Genomic DNA, 13891 nt, shown 5'->3' on the forward strand with positions numbered 1-13891 from the left:
GCAATAATAAGATATTCAAGATGACCATATATTGCATGTCATATTGGCACCATTTCTATTCAGGACTAGTTAGATATCTAAGACGTCTTCTTGAGAAAACCCCAAGGTCAAAATGATGTTCCATTCAAGGGTACTAGTGATACGAGTTTTAAGACAGCTACTCTCACAACCATATTTTATTTCAGATTGGCACCATTTCCTATGACCAGAAGAACCCAATATTAGCATATATGCTTATTATTCAGTTGCAAAAGTAACGTTTGTGCTCAATAAATCTGAACAATATAATGTTACATTAACTTCTTACCTTTTCGTTCTCTTCTGCCCGTTTTTTCTCTTTTCTGGAACAAGGAAAAGAGAAAAATCAACTCATAACAATGACACTTTGTTAGCATAACAGAGCTAATTTTTAAATTGTACATTGGTTCCTTTTTCATAAGGCTTTATCTTCTGCACTAGGAAAGTGCCCTTATAAGAGATGATTTTCCAAGAGGAGAATCACACAGATGTGAGAAAAATTACATATAAAGTAGGAAAGTGTCCTTATGAGAGTGATCTTCCAAGAAGGAGATAACACAGATGTGAGAAAAAATTACACATAAAGTAGGAAAGGTGCAATTAAAAATAATATTTGTTTTCTTTTAAGAATCACGTGGATGTGTTAATGTGTGGGTAAAAATAGCACTGATTTTGTTGGCTATCTAGAGGCAATATGGCAGGATATGAACTGTATAGAGTATAAGCTTAAACTGATATACATCTGCAAGAGAGTGGTAAGTGGAGATACCACATACAGGGTACTCATCGTTACATTCTGGCCATAAAAAGGAAGGTATCCACTGTCGATGGTGGATGTAGTTCAAAATGGTTACCAATGTATGTCACACTTGTATTACAGCATCTAGTAATATCAAAAAGCAATATAACAAAGTGATACTATGTCTTTGTAAATTACGTAAGGCAGTAATTTAATGAATGTTTAGGTTTATTTCTATCTAATCTTAAACACAGATACATACATACATACATACACACATACACATACTTCTACGCTTAATTAAAACAGTTTAAAACATTAAGTGTTGAAGAAATGATTCATTCAAATAACAAGAAAACTCCAAGATTCGTCAATTCCAACATGGATGTACAGTAGTTGGTAATGTAAACATAGATTTAATAGGAGCACACTGTTTACTTCAGCACAACTTTTTGGATTAGTCTGAATTTCAATCAACCTGAAAAATGTCATGACTAATTTATCATTATTTCAATATCAATATATTAATATGTACTAAATTACTTTTTGAGACTTTTCAGAAAAAAACTGTTCAAGCAACTACACCAGAAACATTATAGGTGTTAATGATAGATATCGAATAGGGTCACAGTGACCTATTTATTACTAGTAAAATAATTTGGAATTCCATAAGGATGGATAAGAGTAACACTAACGCATTAATGGTGATGCACAATAACAGTTTTAAATTTAACTTGCAAAACTTATTTATGGTGTATATGTTTACATTAATAACAAGATCAGAACATTTGCTGGCTCATATAGTATCATATTTGTCCATTTTCAGTGCATTCTAAACTGCAAACAGTGCACAATGGGTCTGCAGATCAGGGTGAACATGGCACAGAAGCAACTCTAATCTCCAAAAATTGGAGAAATCACTTCTTTCGAAAGGCATAACAGTCAGAAATGACAGATAAAGCATTAGGGACATTTGATGGAAAAGAGCCAATAATAAGTAAGCTTCAGACTCCATCTTTCTTTGCTTGTCCTAGAGGATGTGGCTTTTGAACACAAGTTTTGGATCTACATATAAGCATGGTACTTATTGTAATGGACTTACAGTTTCTTTTTAAATGTCTTTTTGTATACTGGCTGCTGCAGAGCTTCATCTTCATTCTCTGGCTCCTCAGCAATATCACAGCGGCTGCACGGAATACAAAATAATCATTCAAGCCTGTGTGTAATGACCACCTGGGGGTCAGAAATAGGGAGATTTATGTACGGTTAAGAGTCATTTGAGTAAATTCAAAGAATGATGGAAGGATACATACTAGCAGATTCATTAAGGGAATGAAAGACATGTAGAATAGATAGATTAAGGTCAAAGTAATAAATTTATTAAAGATGCAAACATTTCCCATGAAATACAGTATAATGAGATCCATGGAACCACCAATTACCAATTTGCTGATCGAATATGGCTTGTAGATGCTACAAAACAACAGCAATGTTAATTAGAAGAATTTTTCATTTGTTTCACTTTTGCCAATTGTCAATCAATGTCACATATTGCAACAAAGTCTAAACTTTTAAAAAGTGTGAGGAATAAATAATTATTCAATTATTTCCATTGAACTAACTACTCAATAATAGATGACTTAGCCAAAGAGTTGCATGCTGTACATGACTGTTAACTCTGGTTACAAATCAGTAACCTGCATTGTACAGTGAGTGCCATTCTAGATCTGCAATTTGCGTTCATTTAAAAATATATTATTTTTCTTTTTCTATATAAGAGACAGGCACATGCTAATATGTTAATTATTATTTTATCTCTTGTAATCATGATTAGTGATGTGTATTCTCTAAACCCAGCAGTCTATTGGGGTGCACATGCAATTTGCTATTTCTACCAAATATCAAATATGTACACATGAAAATATGGGGTTACATGAAATTGAAAAATTTGTTTCCTCGATAAATTTTGATATTTGATCTAAATATTTCTTGACTTGAGATGAGCATCATATCTCCAAGTCTTTTCCACACCCACCCACTTATTGATCTTTTACAAAGTAAGCTTAAGGCAATTTTAAAGAACAAAAATACCTGTGATCTCATAAAAAGTGCGATAGGAATAACTTACAATGAAACATAAACATAAATGACAATATCTATTGATAACATTCACCCTAATCAAAGACTTTGGTGTAATAGAATAAAAAAGAAAACAGCATATTTGATTCCACAATTGTAATACTGCCAGTGCTATGCAGAGTTGTCATTACAGCCTGAGAAGAGGCTCACTGGTCAATGGGCTATTGCTCAAGAAAACAGAAATTGTCTTTTCCATGAATTTGTATGGTTATGAACAACAGGTATGCAACACTGCACCTGTATAGAAATTGGTTGGAGTTGGGCATCATATTTATCAAAGAGGGCCACTAAACATACTTCCTCAACAGTCCATAAAATATTTAGTTCACTTGAAAAATTACGTAAAATTAAAACAGAAACTAGTTGCTCTCCTGAAAATCTTAGGATGGTTTACAGTCTTACAAAAGAATGATGTACTTAATACATATACTAGTAAATAACTTGAACATGACACTTTGAGTTAATTCAAAATTAGTTCAAAAGTTGGCTTTCAAAACATCCCATTTGGTTACCATGTTGGCATAAGTGACACATGTCAAAAAAGTGATTACAGGATCATATATATAACTATACTTGTAATATTAAAATTGAATTTGTGACAAGTACAACTGTTTTTGTAAAAAAATAATAATAGCTTCTGAATTGTTTTTCTTGAAAAATTTAAACGATGCTGTTATTATTGAATTTGTAACAAGATTACTCTGGAATTTGTGTAGATTACTTGCTAACAGAAACAAACAAAATACTGGTATAGTGTGAAAGTACCGCTGGAAAAATACGGCAGCAAACTGGTATTCTGTTAATATCATACATTTCTACTTTGGTGAATAGCTGCATGGTCAGCAGGAGTTTTTTGAGAGTTTTTCTATTTTAGTAATGGTTGCCATATTTGTGATGTGATGTGATTAGGATTTTTAACGTAGCTTTAACAATTTTTCAGTCATATCACTACAATGTCTGCAATGTAGCATGATGTCCCACCCAGTCATATTATCCTGACACCAGGCTGACCAGTCCTAACACTAACCTCTTAATGCTGAACACCAAACGAGGCAGCTTTTAGTACCATTTTTATAAGTCTTTGGTATGACTTGGCTGGGGATCAAACCCACAATCTCCCACATCCAAGGTGGACACTCTAACTACTAGGCCACCGGAGCGGTCTGTGACCATATTTGAGGGTGGCTCAGCATCGTTATTATAAATTTAACAGTCATTGATTCTAGGATGCTTTTTGTCTTATTTGGTTTAATTTGGTTTAAGATTGTTGAAAGGTTTGTTTTTGAAGTGATAGTGTCAATATCTGAAGGTGGATTGTCATCATTTTAACAAATCTAAAGACCTTCATGCTTCTGTTAACTTGGGTCAGATTCTGTTCAACAGATTTTGGGAAGTTGTTTGAAGTTTGATCTAGTTTTAGTAATGGTGGACATACTGAATGATGGACCCACATCATTTACTAAATTTGAAAGATCTTGATTTCAAATTGCTGTCAAATCTTGTGTGAAGTGGCAAGTGGAAGTTGTGAGGAAACTGAAAGTAGATGTTGTGAATGGACAACAAATGATGCCATACATGATCTTGACCTTATGACAAGGTAAAGTATAATAAATGACGCAAAAGTAGTAATCAGCAAGTTTCTCTGGATTTGCATCTGAATACTTACTTAAAGCTGGCATCAGGATTCATATGACAGTACCATTTATCAGGAAGGTCTTCTGCATTTATCCCTGCAGGAAGCCTCCTCCATTTTAGGCAGTTTTCACACTGAGCCCATGTCCAATCAGGAAGGTTTCTGAAGAATAGAACATATGCTCACATGATAAACCTCTGCTTGACAAGAAGCCAATGTCGCTTATACAAAATGCTAAGAATGCCTTAATGTAGTAAAACTTTTATTAGCATATTGGGTTGTTTGGGGCATGCATCCACCTATTCCTTACACTCTGTAATTACCGTAATCAAGAATGATTTGTCCGTGTTATGTATATTTGATTTAATTTACATCTGATATAATTGTTTGTAAGTTTTAAAATCTTTTTTTTTTTAAATTTCACTATATGTCAAAATAATGTAGTTTCGTTTACTAGGAACTCGATACTTTTCCAGAAAATAGTTTGACCTTGACTGTTCATTTTGTAAACACTTAAAGCTGACCTAGTTCCTGACCTTAATTTCAAATTAGTAATAGTCACGTGAACAAGTTTTTTTAATTTATTTTTATTGTGGGAATACTAAAGATGAGATAGGGGCTGTATTGAATACATGACCCTAGGCTTGTAAAGAGTTTTATTTAAGTAAACAACTTTTTTTAATTTTATTCTTTGAGTAAAATGATTGGTTCTTGTCAGGGCCTTGCTGAGAGTATGTGACGTAAACATGATTACGTGACCCTTATCTGGGCATCTGTTTTGCACAATATTCAAGTTTTAAACCATTGCTTAGAGACATAGAGAGATCTCAGTTGGGCTTCTAAACACTGGGAGGTAAAGGTGTTTCTTTTTTTGTGTCATTTTTGGAATTGCATTTTAATGTTTATTTTAATATTTATTTGAATTATTTTGGATTCTAAAAGATTAATTCGTTTCTCTGGAATATTTTGAGTGCTCATGCAGAATTCTTGAACAAAGAAATTTCATTAATTCAAAACCAGATTATTTCTTGTATTTCTTTAAGGAACTGTAGACTTCAACACAGTACAGGATACAGCATACCTCATCGCCTTCCAACTTGGATTTTTCGTCGGGACTCAAACTTGAATTCATTAGAACATTTCAATATTAGGACTTTTACAATTTTATTCGTGGATTATTGTTGGATTAATTTTGGATTTGATTCTTAAAACGGTAAGTTCTTATTTTTTTTATTTTCACAGTATTTTTCCAGGGAAATAAATTATTTGTTAAATTTTTCAAAGCTTGTTATTTTCACTTTTTCTTGTGTTACTGTTTATTCGAGCCTAAACACATAACATCAGCAACACATACATCTATTATCATGTTAAACAGCATGCCAAATTACAAATTGGATAGATTAATTCAGTGTTCTGAGCGATTTGGGTTACAAGGTAAAATGGATGGATTCACATTGTTCATCCATCACAATAGTTTCATAGTTATATTCGTCACCTGACAGCCACATGACAAACAACAGACAATCAAGTAAAAAATCATCATTATTGATAAAATGGCCGATTATCCACTGATGTACCACAATAATTCAATATGGCAACATAAGGTAGGGTCATGTTATTCAAAGCAGATTTACAAGTTGTGAAACATCGGATTTGATGCAGAAGTATGTTGTACTGTTCACCAAAAGTACCCTTGAACCCAACCAATACCATAATTCAAGGGCTGTGAGAAACATTTGCATATGCACTCGTGCTCTGGCAGTTGGATAATTCACTCTAGGCTGCAATGGGGCACTTATAGTTATATTTCCATGACAAATACAAAAGACAAGTTTATTGTAGGCCACTGCATATCGGGTGACAAGTTATGCTTACTGAAACATGGATGACAGCTGGCTATATGTCTTTGATATACCTGCATGATAGGTGAGGTAATTCAATAGGTGATAGAGATCGATAAAAATAGTGGCTCATTAGAGATATTGGTATTTTCTGGAGTGCTGAAGACTGTTAGGAATAGTACATAATTTTTTTTATAAATTACGTTTCTCGGAGAATACATTACTAACAAAATTTGCTTTCTCATTTGAATACATTTCCCCATCACATTACCATTATGAGATTAGGGAGTAAATATGATCAACTATCTCTACTACGAGTAAGCTTATAGATGAGAAGCAATACAACCAATGGTCAGGTAATCAGTGACCATCATACACAGACAGACAGGAATTCTTCTCAATGATAACAATTCCAGGCGAACCTAGCAGATGTGATAAAACACACCAGTGGGCATGTCAGGGTGTGCTATTATCAACTGGATCTGGTGGTCATCTGGGCCACAGCCACAAAACCCACCTGATTTTACTATTGTCACTAAGAATCCAGACCACATAGATAAAAACGGGAGAGGCTGATAGACAGGGCATTTCAGTTAATAGCTTCAGTTGTGTCTAATATTGCAATGTTATGTTCGAACTTTATACTTTCAGATATCACTCTAACTTTATGAGCTAAAATCTTTAAGAGGCGTATCTGAGACTTTAGAGTATTACGAGACTTTAGTGTATTAAGGGCATATCAACAACTTCAGCCACGATGATTGGGCATATGGGGTTATATCTTCTTTCCCAGCCCTTTCCCAGACGTTATGCCCCACAAGTCTACTCTGTGTAATTCAATTAATACTTGACAGCACAGATAAGGCCTTGATTGCCGCCAATCTTGGGGTATCACTGGAAAAGAGAGTATCTGACCACTCTTTGATTTCCAATGTTGCCACTTTCATAGTTACAAAACCTGGTTTCAGCATTTGGATAATGGCGCCATCTAATCTGAATCAGAGACAGTTTGGGTCCTTTGAAAGGTAATGCTACTCACTCACTATATGTGCCAAAGCTATAGCTATAAAAAATTATATCTTGTAAGAAAGTAGCTTCAGCAGGGTACTGGTTAAAAGGTTCAAATTGATATGAGATGACCCATGTCAAAATCGATGAAAGATTCTATTTAGGGTGAGAGTTTGAGCTTTTAAAGTCAAAATTTCCTAGCAGGTATAATAGATCTTTATCATGACCATCATCTCTTCCACCCTTTGATAGTATCTGGAGCAAACTTGTTCTTCTCAAACACCAGAGAATAGAGTCAGCTAACTGCAGAAATGAGGCAAGCAAAGGGACAATGCTGATGACCTTGTAACAGTCCCTGAAATCAAGCCACTGTCCCTCGTAGACCTTCCTTAGCATTTGTGATGTTTGCCATGCTTGATGGTTTCAATTCTTTTCCTGGCAAGACTCTCCAGACAAGAACCAGATGTGAAGAAGAAACCCATTCAGGCAGGGAAGAAAAACATTGTGAATGTGGCTGTTTGTGCAGATTCAACCTCTCGTGGATTCTCCTTGGAAATTCTATCACTGGATCAAGTAGAATGTTGTTCATCCAGGACTTGTTCCACCTGAGATAAGGTTTACTTTCAGTTGTGATTTCAATTTCTGCTTTAGATTGGTATTCAAGCCATTATGGAAGGTGACAGCAGGCATAGGTCTAAAACCATTCCTTTCTAACTGATAGTGCATTTACAATTTGTGATTGCACCTTGCCACAAAAAGGTATATCATTTCTAGATCGAGCATGAAATATGTTGCTGCAATGTTACAGTGAGCTTAGACATAACACTGAAAGAAAAGTTCTTATCTGTTTTATAAAACTGCATCTTGATTGGGGTTATCCCTACAGTCATTGTGGGAGGGGGCTTTCTTCATCACCCACTACCTTCTTGTCTGCATGCAATATTCCCAGAAAGTCAGATCTGAACCCCAATGTAGAATGTACGACAAAATAAATGGATTGGTGCAAACTAGTTTGCGTATGTTTCAACATAGACAAGAAATGTAAGTCTATATGTGATGCACCAGATCTCTGGTCATTAGAAAATAGGTATGGGGGCTGGAAAGATGTAGTTGTTTATCAGCAGCCAAAGCTGCAGCGGCGTAAGGATGGTGAAATGGATCATTGAGATCCATCAAATGCTTGATAAGACCTTATTTACAGGCCCAAATGTTTGCGACTGACCTATGGCCAAACTCTGACCTGAAGTGAGCAACTGCATCATTGCTAACTCTTTCAGTCAACCCATCTGCAACATTTATCAGGGAAGAATGTTGGAATGACAATGCTACAATCAATGTTTCCTTTAATTCGCTAGACCTACTCATCTCATGCGGCCTCTCGTGTGTCATTTTGATGGAATGGATATTGGAGTTGAGTGGGGCATCTTGAAGAATATGAAAGAGTTTGACATTGGTGAGTAGGATATATGCAGTCAGTTAGGGTGTAAGTTTCCAATGAAAAAACAAATTGGGATGGTCCCGAGTAAATCAGGATAGGTGGCAGCCATTGGCAAGTCATCGATGACTGTTGGGAGGCATGGGAAAGTCATCAATGATTGTTGGGAGGCATGGGGAAGGAGAAACATTGTTCATATCCTCTTACTGAACTGCCTCAGGAATTGTGGGGTCTGTTGCCACCTGCAATTAGACTCAGGTCCAAACTGCTGTTGAGCAGTGTTCGGTCTCTTCTCATTTTGCAGGTGACATCTCCATTGCTGCTGAGGTGGAGAAGCAATATATGCTCTCGAGGAAGTCCTTGTGCTGCCGGTTTCCATATTTATCAACTACACTCCCAAACAATTATGACATATTAGAAGGTCTACAACGAAGAGCCAAGGAATGCCAAAGCTTCAGTAAAGACAAGCGAAGACAGGCGTTTTGTCTCATGAAATCAAAATCTGTGAAAGTCATGAGAAATTAACTATCTGAGGTTATCACCACGCTTACAATGGGAGTTGTCCTCATATCCCCACACTTACAATGGGATTTTTCCTCATCAGGTACGATTCCATGTGCAGCGGGGTACCTAGCTAACAGATATACCTTGAATAACTGGCATATATGCACGTTAGTATCTCTCCAAATGGTAAGCCATAAACAATTGATCCATCAGTTGTATTGGTGGCTGAGCAAGTGCCAGAATTAATCTTGCCAGTATAAATTATCTGTAATGTTTGGTCTGAGTCTTGGCTGGCTGGACAGTCCGGTTGTTGGTTGGATGGATGTTTCAGTGATCATCTGGTTGGTGCTTGTGGCGAAATGAAGAAAATGGTTAACCAGATCCTTGTATAACTCCGTATAGCAGGGTGCAGATGGCTAGTATATGGCATCACTTGCCAAAGGGAACAATACCAAATCACTAGTTGTGGAGAATGGCCAAACAGTTTGACTGACAGCTGAGCATCCCAATGGGTGGCTTATGGGATTGGAGGGTGAGAGTACGGATCATCAAAATCTGACAAATACCCATGTATCTGGAGTTTCAGGACTGAAGGCCATGCTCAGAATTATGCCCACTTGGATTAAAAAATAAGGAGGCACACTCTCCCTTTAATTCCATGCAATTGGTGGAGGTTACATCACTTTCTGTCGACAGCAAGATAACCTGTCCCTACAAGGGTTTTCACAAAGCTGTGGACCAGATTCCTTCTGACCTCGTCGCAGCTACACTAGAGTTAGAAGCTGATTAACACTTTGTGTAGGAGAGATACTGTGCTCATTGTCTTTAGCACATAATGCTCACATTGTTCAATCTGAAATGACAACACACACACACACACACACACCCCTCTGAAATAACAATCCGAAAGTGTTCACATATGTCACCAACAAAACAGAAAAGTGATACACTAATCATGTATCTCTTTATTGACTTTGGTACATACTGTCATCATTATTTAAATTGCAAATGGCAAGAATGACCAAATATCGGAAATAACAGCCTGAAAGTATTCAAATTTAGCAGTGGTAGAAACACTTTGGGCAAGAGAGACATATATTATGCATTTCTTTGTCAATGTAAATTCTAATGCTGCAAGACCGTTTAAATATAACAATAATCGTGCTGGTTACTTTTAAACAAATGAGAATACATGGACTATGTTCAATTAAACGCCCAACAATGTTCATCAAGGTCAGTAAAACCATGAAGTTTACAACTGCAAAATGTCACATGCGTATGAATATAATTCACAAAATAATTATTGGAACATGAAGTAAATACCTTTAGTAATAAAGTACATAAAAAAATAGTTGCTAACGCAATATTTATTTTCCACCACAATATTTGAAATACCCTAAATGCAAGACTTAACTAAGGTAGGAGGAGGAAATAATAATGTCCAGGGAAATAGAATATGCTATCTTGAACACTGTATATGTAAGCCGACTCCATTATATCATAACCTCAAATACTATCACCGTATTTTTGAGCTTGTTCTCTTGACAATTTTAAAACGTTTTGTTATAGTTCTTGTCCTTGGAAAGGTGGTTTTTTAAACGAGTATACTAGCTTTTTAGCTGAATATCATATTTATATACAATATATACATGGTATTTTCTACAAGCCATTTGTCACTGAGACAAGTCATTTTAAATATAACAATTGAACCCCAAATATATTCTAATGCATGGGGGTACTTTATAACCTAGACTGACTGTATGTGCACAATGAAATGACTGTAGGAAACTAGATTTGTTAAAATGTATTTCCATTTTGACAATGGTGGTGACATTAGATGACTGCTCAGCATTACCTCTAAAGTATGTAAATAATGAATTTTGGTCCAACACTATTGAGATCCTTTTAGCCATATAGGTCAATTTACCTTTTCCTATATGAAATTACAGCTTTTAAAGGTAAAAAATTGTTTTTCTACAATCAGTATAAAGTGGAGCAACTTTTCTTATTTGTAAAAGACACGGGGAAGAAATCAAAATAATAAAAACCAGGACCAAGTGAGTGATTGTGGACCCTCCTCCCTCTGTAGAGATGAAGTGTAAATACAATTTATTTTGAAAATGGGAGATAACTTGTATGGTACTTATCAGATGAAACCAAACCCTTTATGGGACACATTCTTGTTATTAAATGAAAATATCACAATGATTCTGGTGAAATCAATTGGACAAAAATGTGATGGGATGGACAAATGGAAATACACAATTGTAATATGAATTTGGATAGCTCTTAAACATCTGATTAGACAGACTCCAGTGTTTCAGAGGACACAACGTTTAGTTGTGATACAAAAATACACCATGTTACATGAAGATATATCATCACCAATTACTTACTTTTCTTTCAAAGTCCCATTTCGTGCAGACCCTCCACTCGTTTTCTCATTCCAATAGTCATTCAATTTTTTGGAAAGATTTGTTATAAATGCACTATAAAGAGAATAAAACCAGAGTGTATCAACCATTACATAATAACTCACCTCTACTTTCAATAGTATCTGGCAGCTGTGGTAAACATTATCATATTGAAAATAAATTCACACAAAATTAATCCTGGCCATTTTCCAACAAGTGATTTTTGTACAATTTTTTATATTTACTTTGGAAATTTTAATTTTAAATTCTTAATCTGAACTTGTAACTAGCACTACAGAGCCCAAATTAGACTCACATATTATAAAACCAATCAGCGGTCAGCATAGAAGTAACTTATGTGCATCCAGTTACTTAACCCGTTAAATACAATCCACCCACGGGAAGCTACTGGCAAGATTTCCCACTTATCCACATTGGTCGAGCTCTAACCTGCACGGTCAGAGGCAACATGGCAGTGATCAGCGAAGGTAAGCGCCTTAGACCAATTGGTCAATGTCTCTGGACACTGGAAGGGTAATGCATTCCAGTCGAGGCTCACCTTCAGCAGGTATGCAAGAATCATATATATATGTCTGACATGCTACTGGAACAATACCGCCCCATCACTCTTGTTTGTTCTATATAAGGAATATCATCCCCTCCCAATAATGGGTGTGATGTTGTTAAATCTGATAGCGGAGTTTTATTTCCACATAATTTGTCAAATATGGTGAACATGCCAATTTATACAATATTTCAACTCAGTATACTGATTCTTCCATTCTGAAACTGGTGACAGCAGAGCAGCCTTGGCTATTTTATTTGCTCTTTCATTAGCCTTTATGACAGTGTGACTAGACAGCTAACAGTATAGAGTACTTTTTTCCCAGATTTTTTGAGAATATAATGTTTCTGTCATATCTGTGATTGTTTAAGATTTTGAGGGTGTTCAATGCGGAAATCTGAAAATTTGGTGCAATTTACTTTTTGTTTCAGGTTTCAACTTAGTTATAAACTTTGAGAATGGTTGTAATTTCTGCTGTACAAATTGAGGCTTAATCCACAACCGTCTCGATATGGTGCCATATGGTGCTTTAATGGCAGCTCCAATGCTGTGTCTGTCTTTTGAAGCATCTGTAAACAGGAACATTCTATATTGCCATACTTTCTTGTGGTGTCATAAACTGACTCAAAAAAAGTCTGCAACGATATGTTATTTTATTTGATAAGCTTTTCTAATAAGTGCTCCATGCATGACAATATGGTCTGTTGTGCTTGTGTTGCATATGAATCCACATTGAATGTCTGAGAGTATTTTCATGGATTCGAGATAACCGAGCAGTCTATGATTTATCATCTGTTCCATGGTTTTCGAAACACAGCTTTGAGATGATTGCTGGATGGTTCAGTTTGATCCTTTCTAGGTTAGTGCACTGGTATCACCATTGCATCTGGCCAAGATTGTGAAAAATTGGCAGTTTCCAAAGTTTTAACGAAGCATTTATCAGTGTATCACTTAAGTGTTTCAAAAGTTGATAAAGGATACCATATGGTACCTGCTGAAATGGAATGGGCTCGATGAAGAGTGTCTTGTAAACCTCAACGAATGAAAAATGTGAAAGATTTATTGTAACATTGACTATTGGCAAATTTGAAATTTTGGGAATAATTATCTTCTGAAGAGTTCTTCAATCAGTCAATGAATTTGATATTTCTGGTGTGGTCGTGACCATTTCATCACATTTTCATCCGATTTCTTTCAATACTTCATACAGCTGATTTTAGTTTTGGCAATAAGTTTTCGTACCTTACTTTAATCGAGGAGTGAAAGTTCAACCTGGAGACAGAATTTTTATGCTTTTTGTCCTGCTTACTCTAACAGTATGACAAGCTTTATCATATACTATTTGTCCTGCTTACTCTAACAGTATGACAAGCTTTGTCATATACTATTTGTCCTGCTTACTCTAACAGTATGACAAGCTTTGTCATATACTATTCATATTATAAGTTGGTTAATCCTTTTCCGTTCCATGATACTGTCTTTAAAGGCATCGTCAAATCATGGTTTGTTGACATGTTTAGGAATAGCCAATGGATTGAAAGATACCTCAGTCTGACTTGTTTAATTTCCATTTATACTTCAGTCCATGCAGCTTG

General features: G+C 35.6%; 1 protein-coding gene across 1 annotated transcript in view; it reads right to left on the reverse strand.

The window, feature by feature from the left end:
* The window catches only part of LOC149801244 (MORC family CW-type zinc finger protein 3-like), a 95806-nt gene that overhangs the window by 29643 nt on the left and 52272 nt on the right, over positions 1-13891 (reverse strand). Inside the window, exons 10-13 of the mRNA XM_089955317.1 lie at positions 11714-11806; positions 4563-4691; positions 1860-1943; positions 308-341 (exon numbers count right to left, since the gene is read on the reverse strand). Coding sequence (XP_089811443.1) covers positions 308-341; positions 1860-1943; positions 4563-4691; positions 11714-11806 — 340 coding nt within the window. The remainder of the gene's footprint in view (positions 1-307; positions 342-1859; positions 1944-4562; positions 4692-11713; positions 11807-13891) is intronic.

This window comes from Sinohyriopsis cumingii, chromosome 4 (assembly GCF_028554795.1).
Source record: "Sinohyriopsis cumingii isolate HCF-2022 chromosome 4, ASM2855479v2, whole genome shotgun sequence".
NCBI lineage: Eukaryota > Metazoa > Mollusca > Bivalvia > Unionida > Unionidae > Sinohyriopsis > Sinohyriopsis cumingii.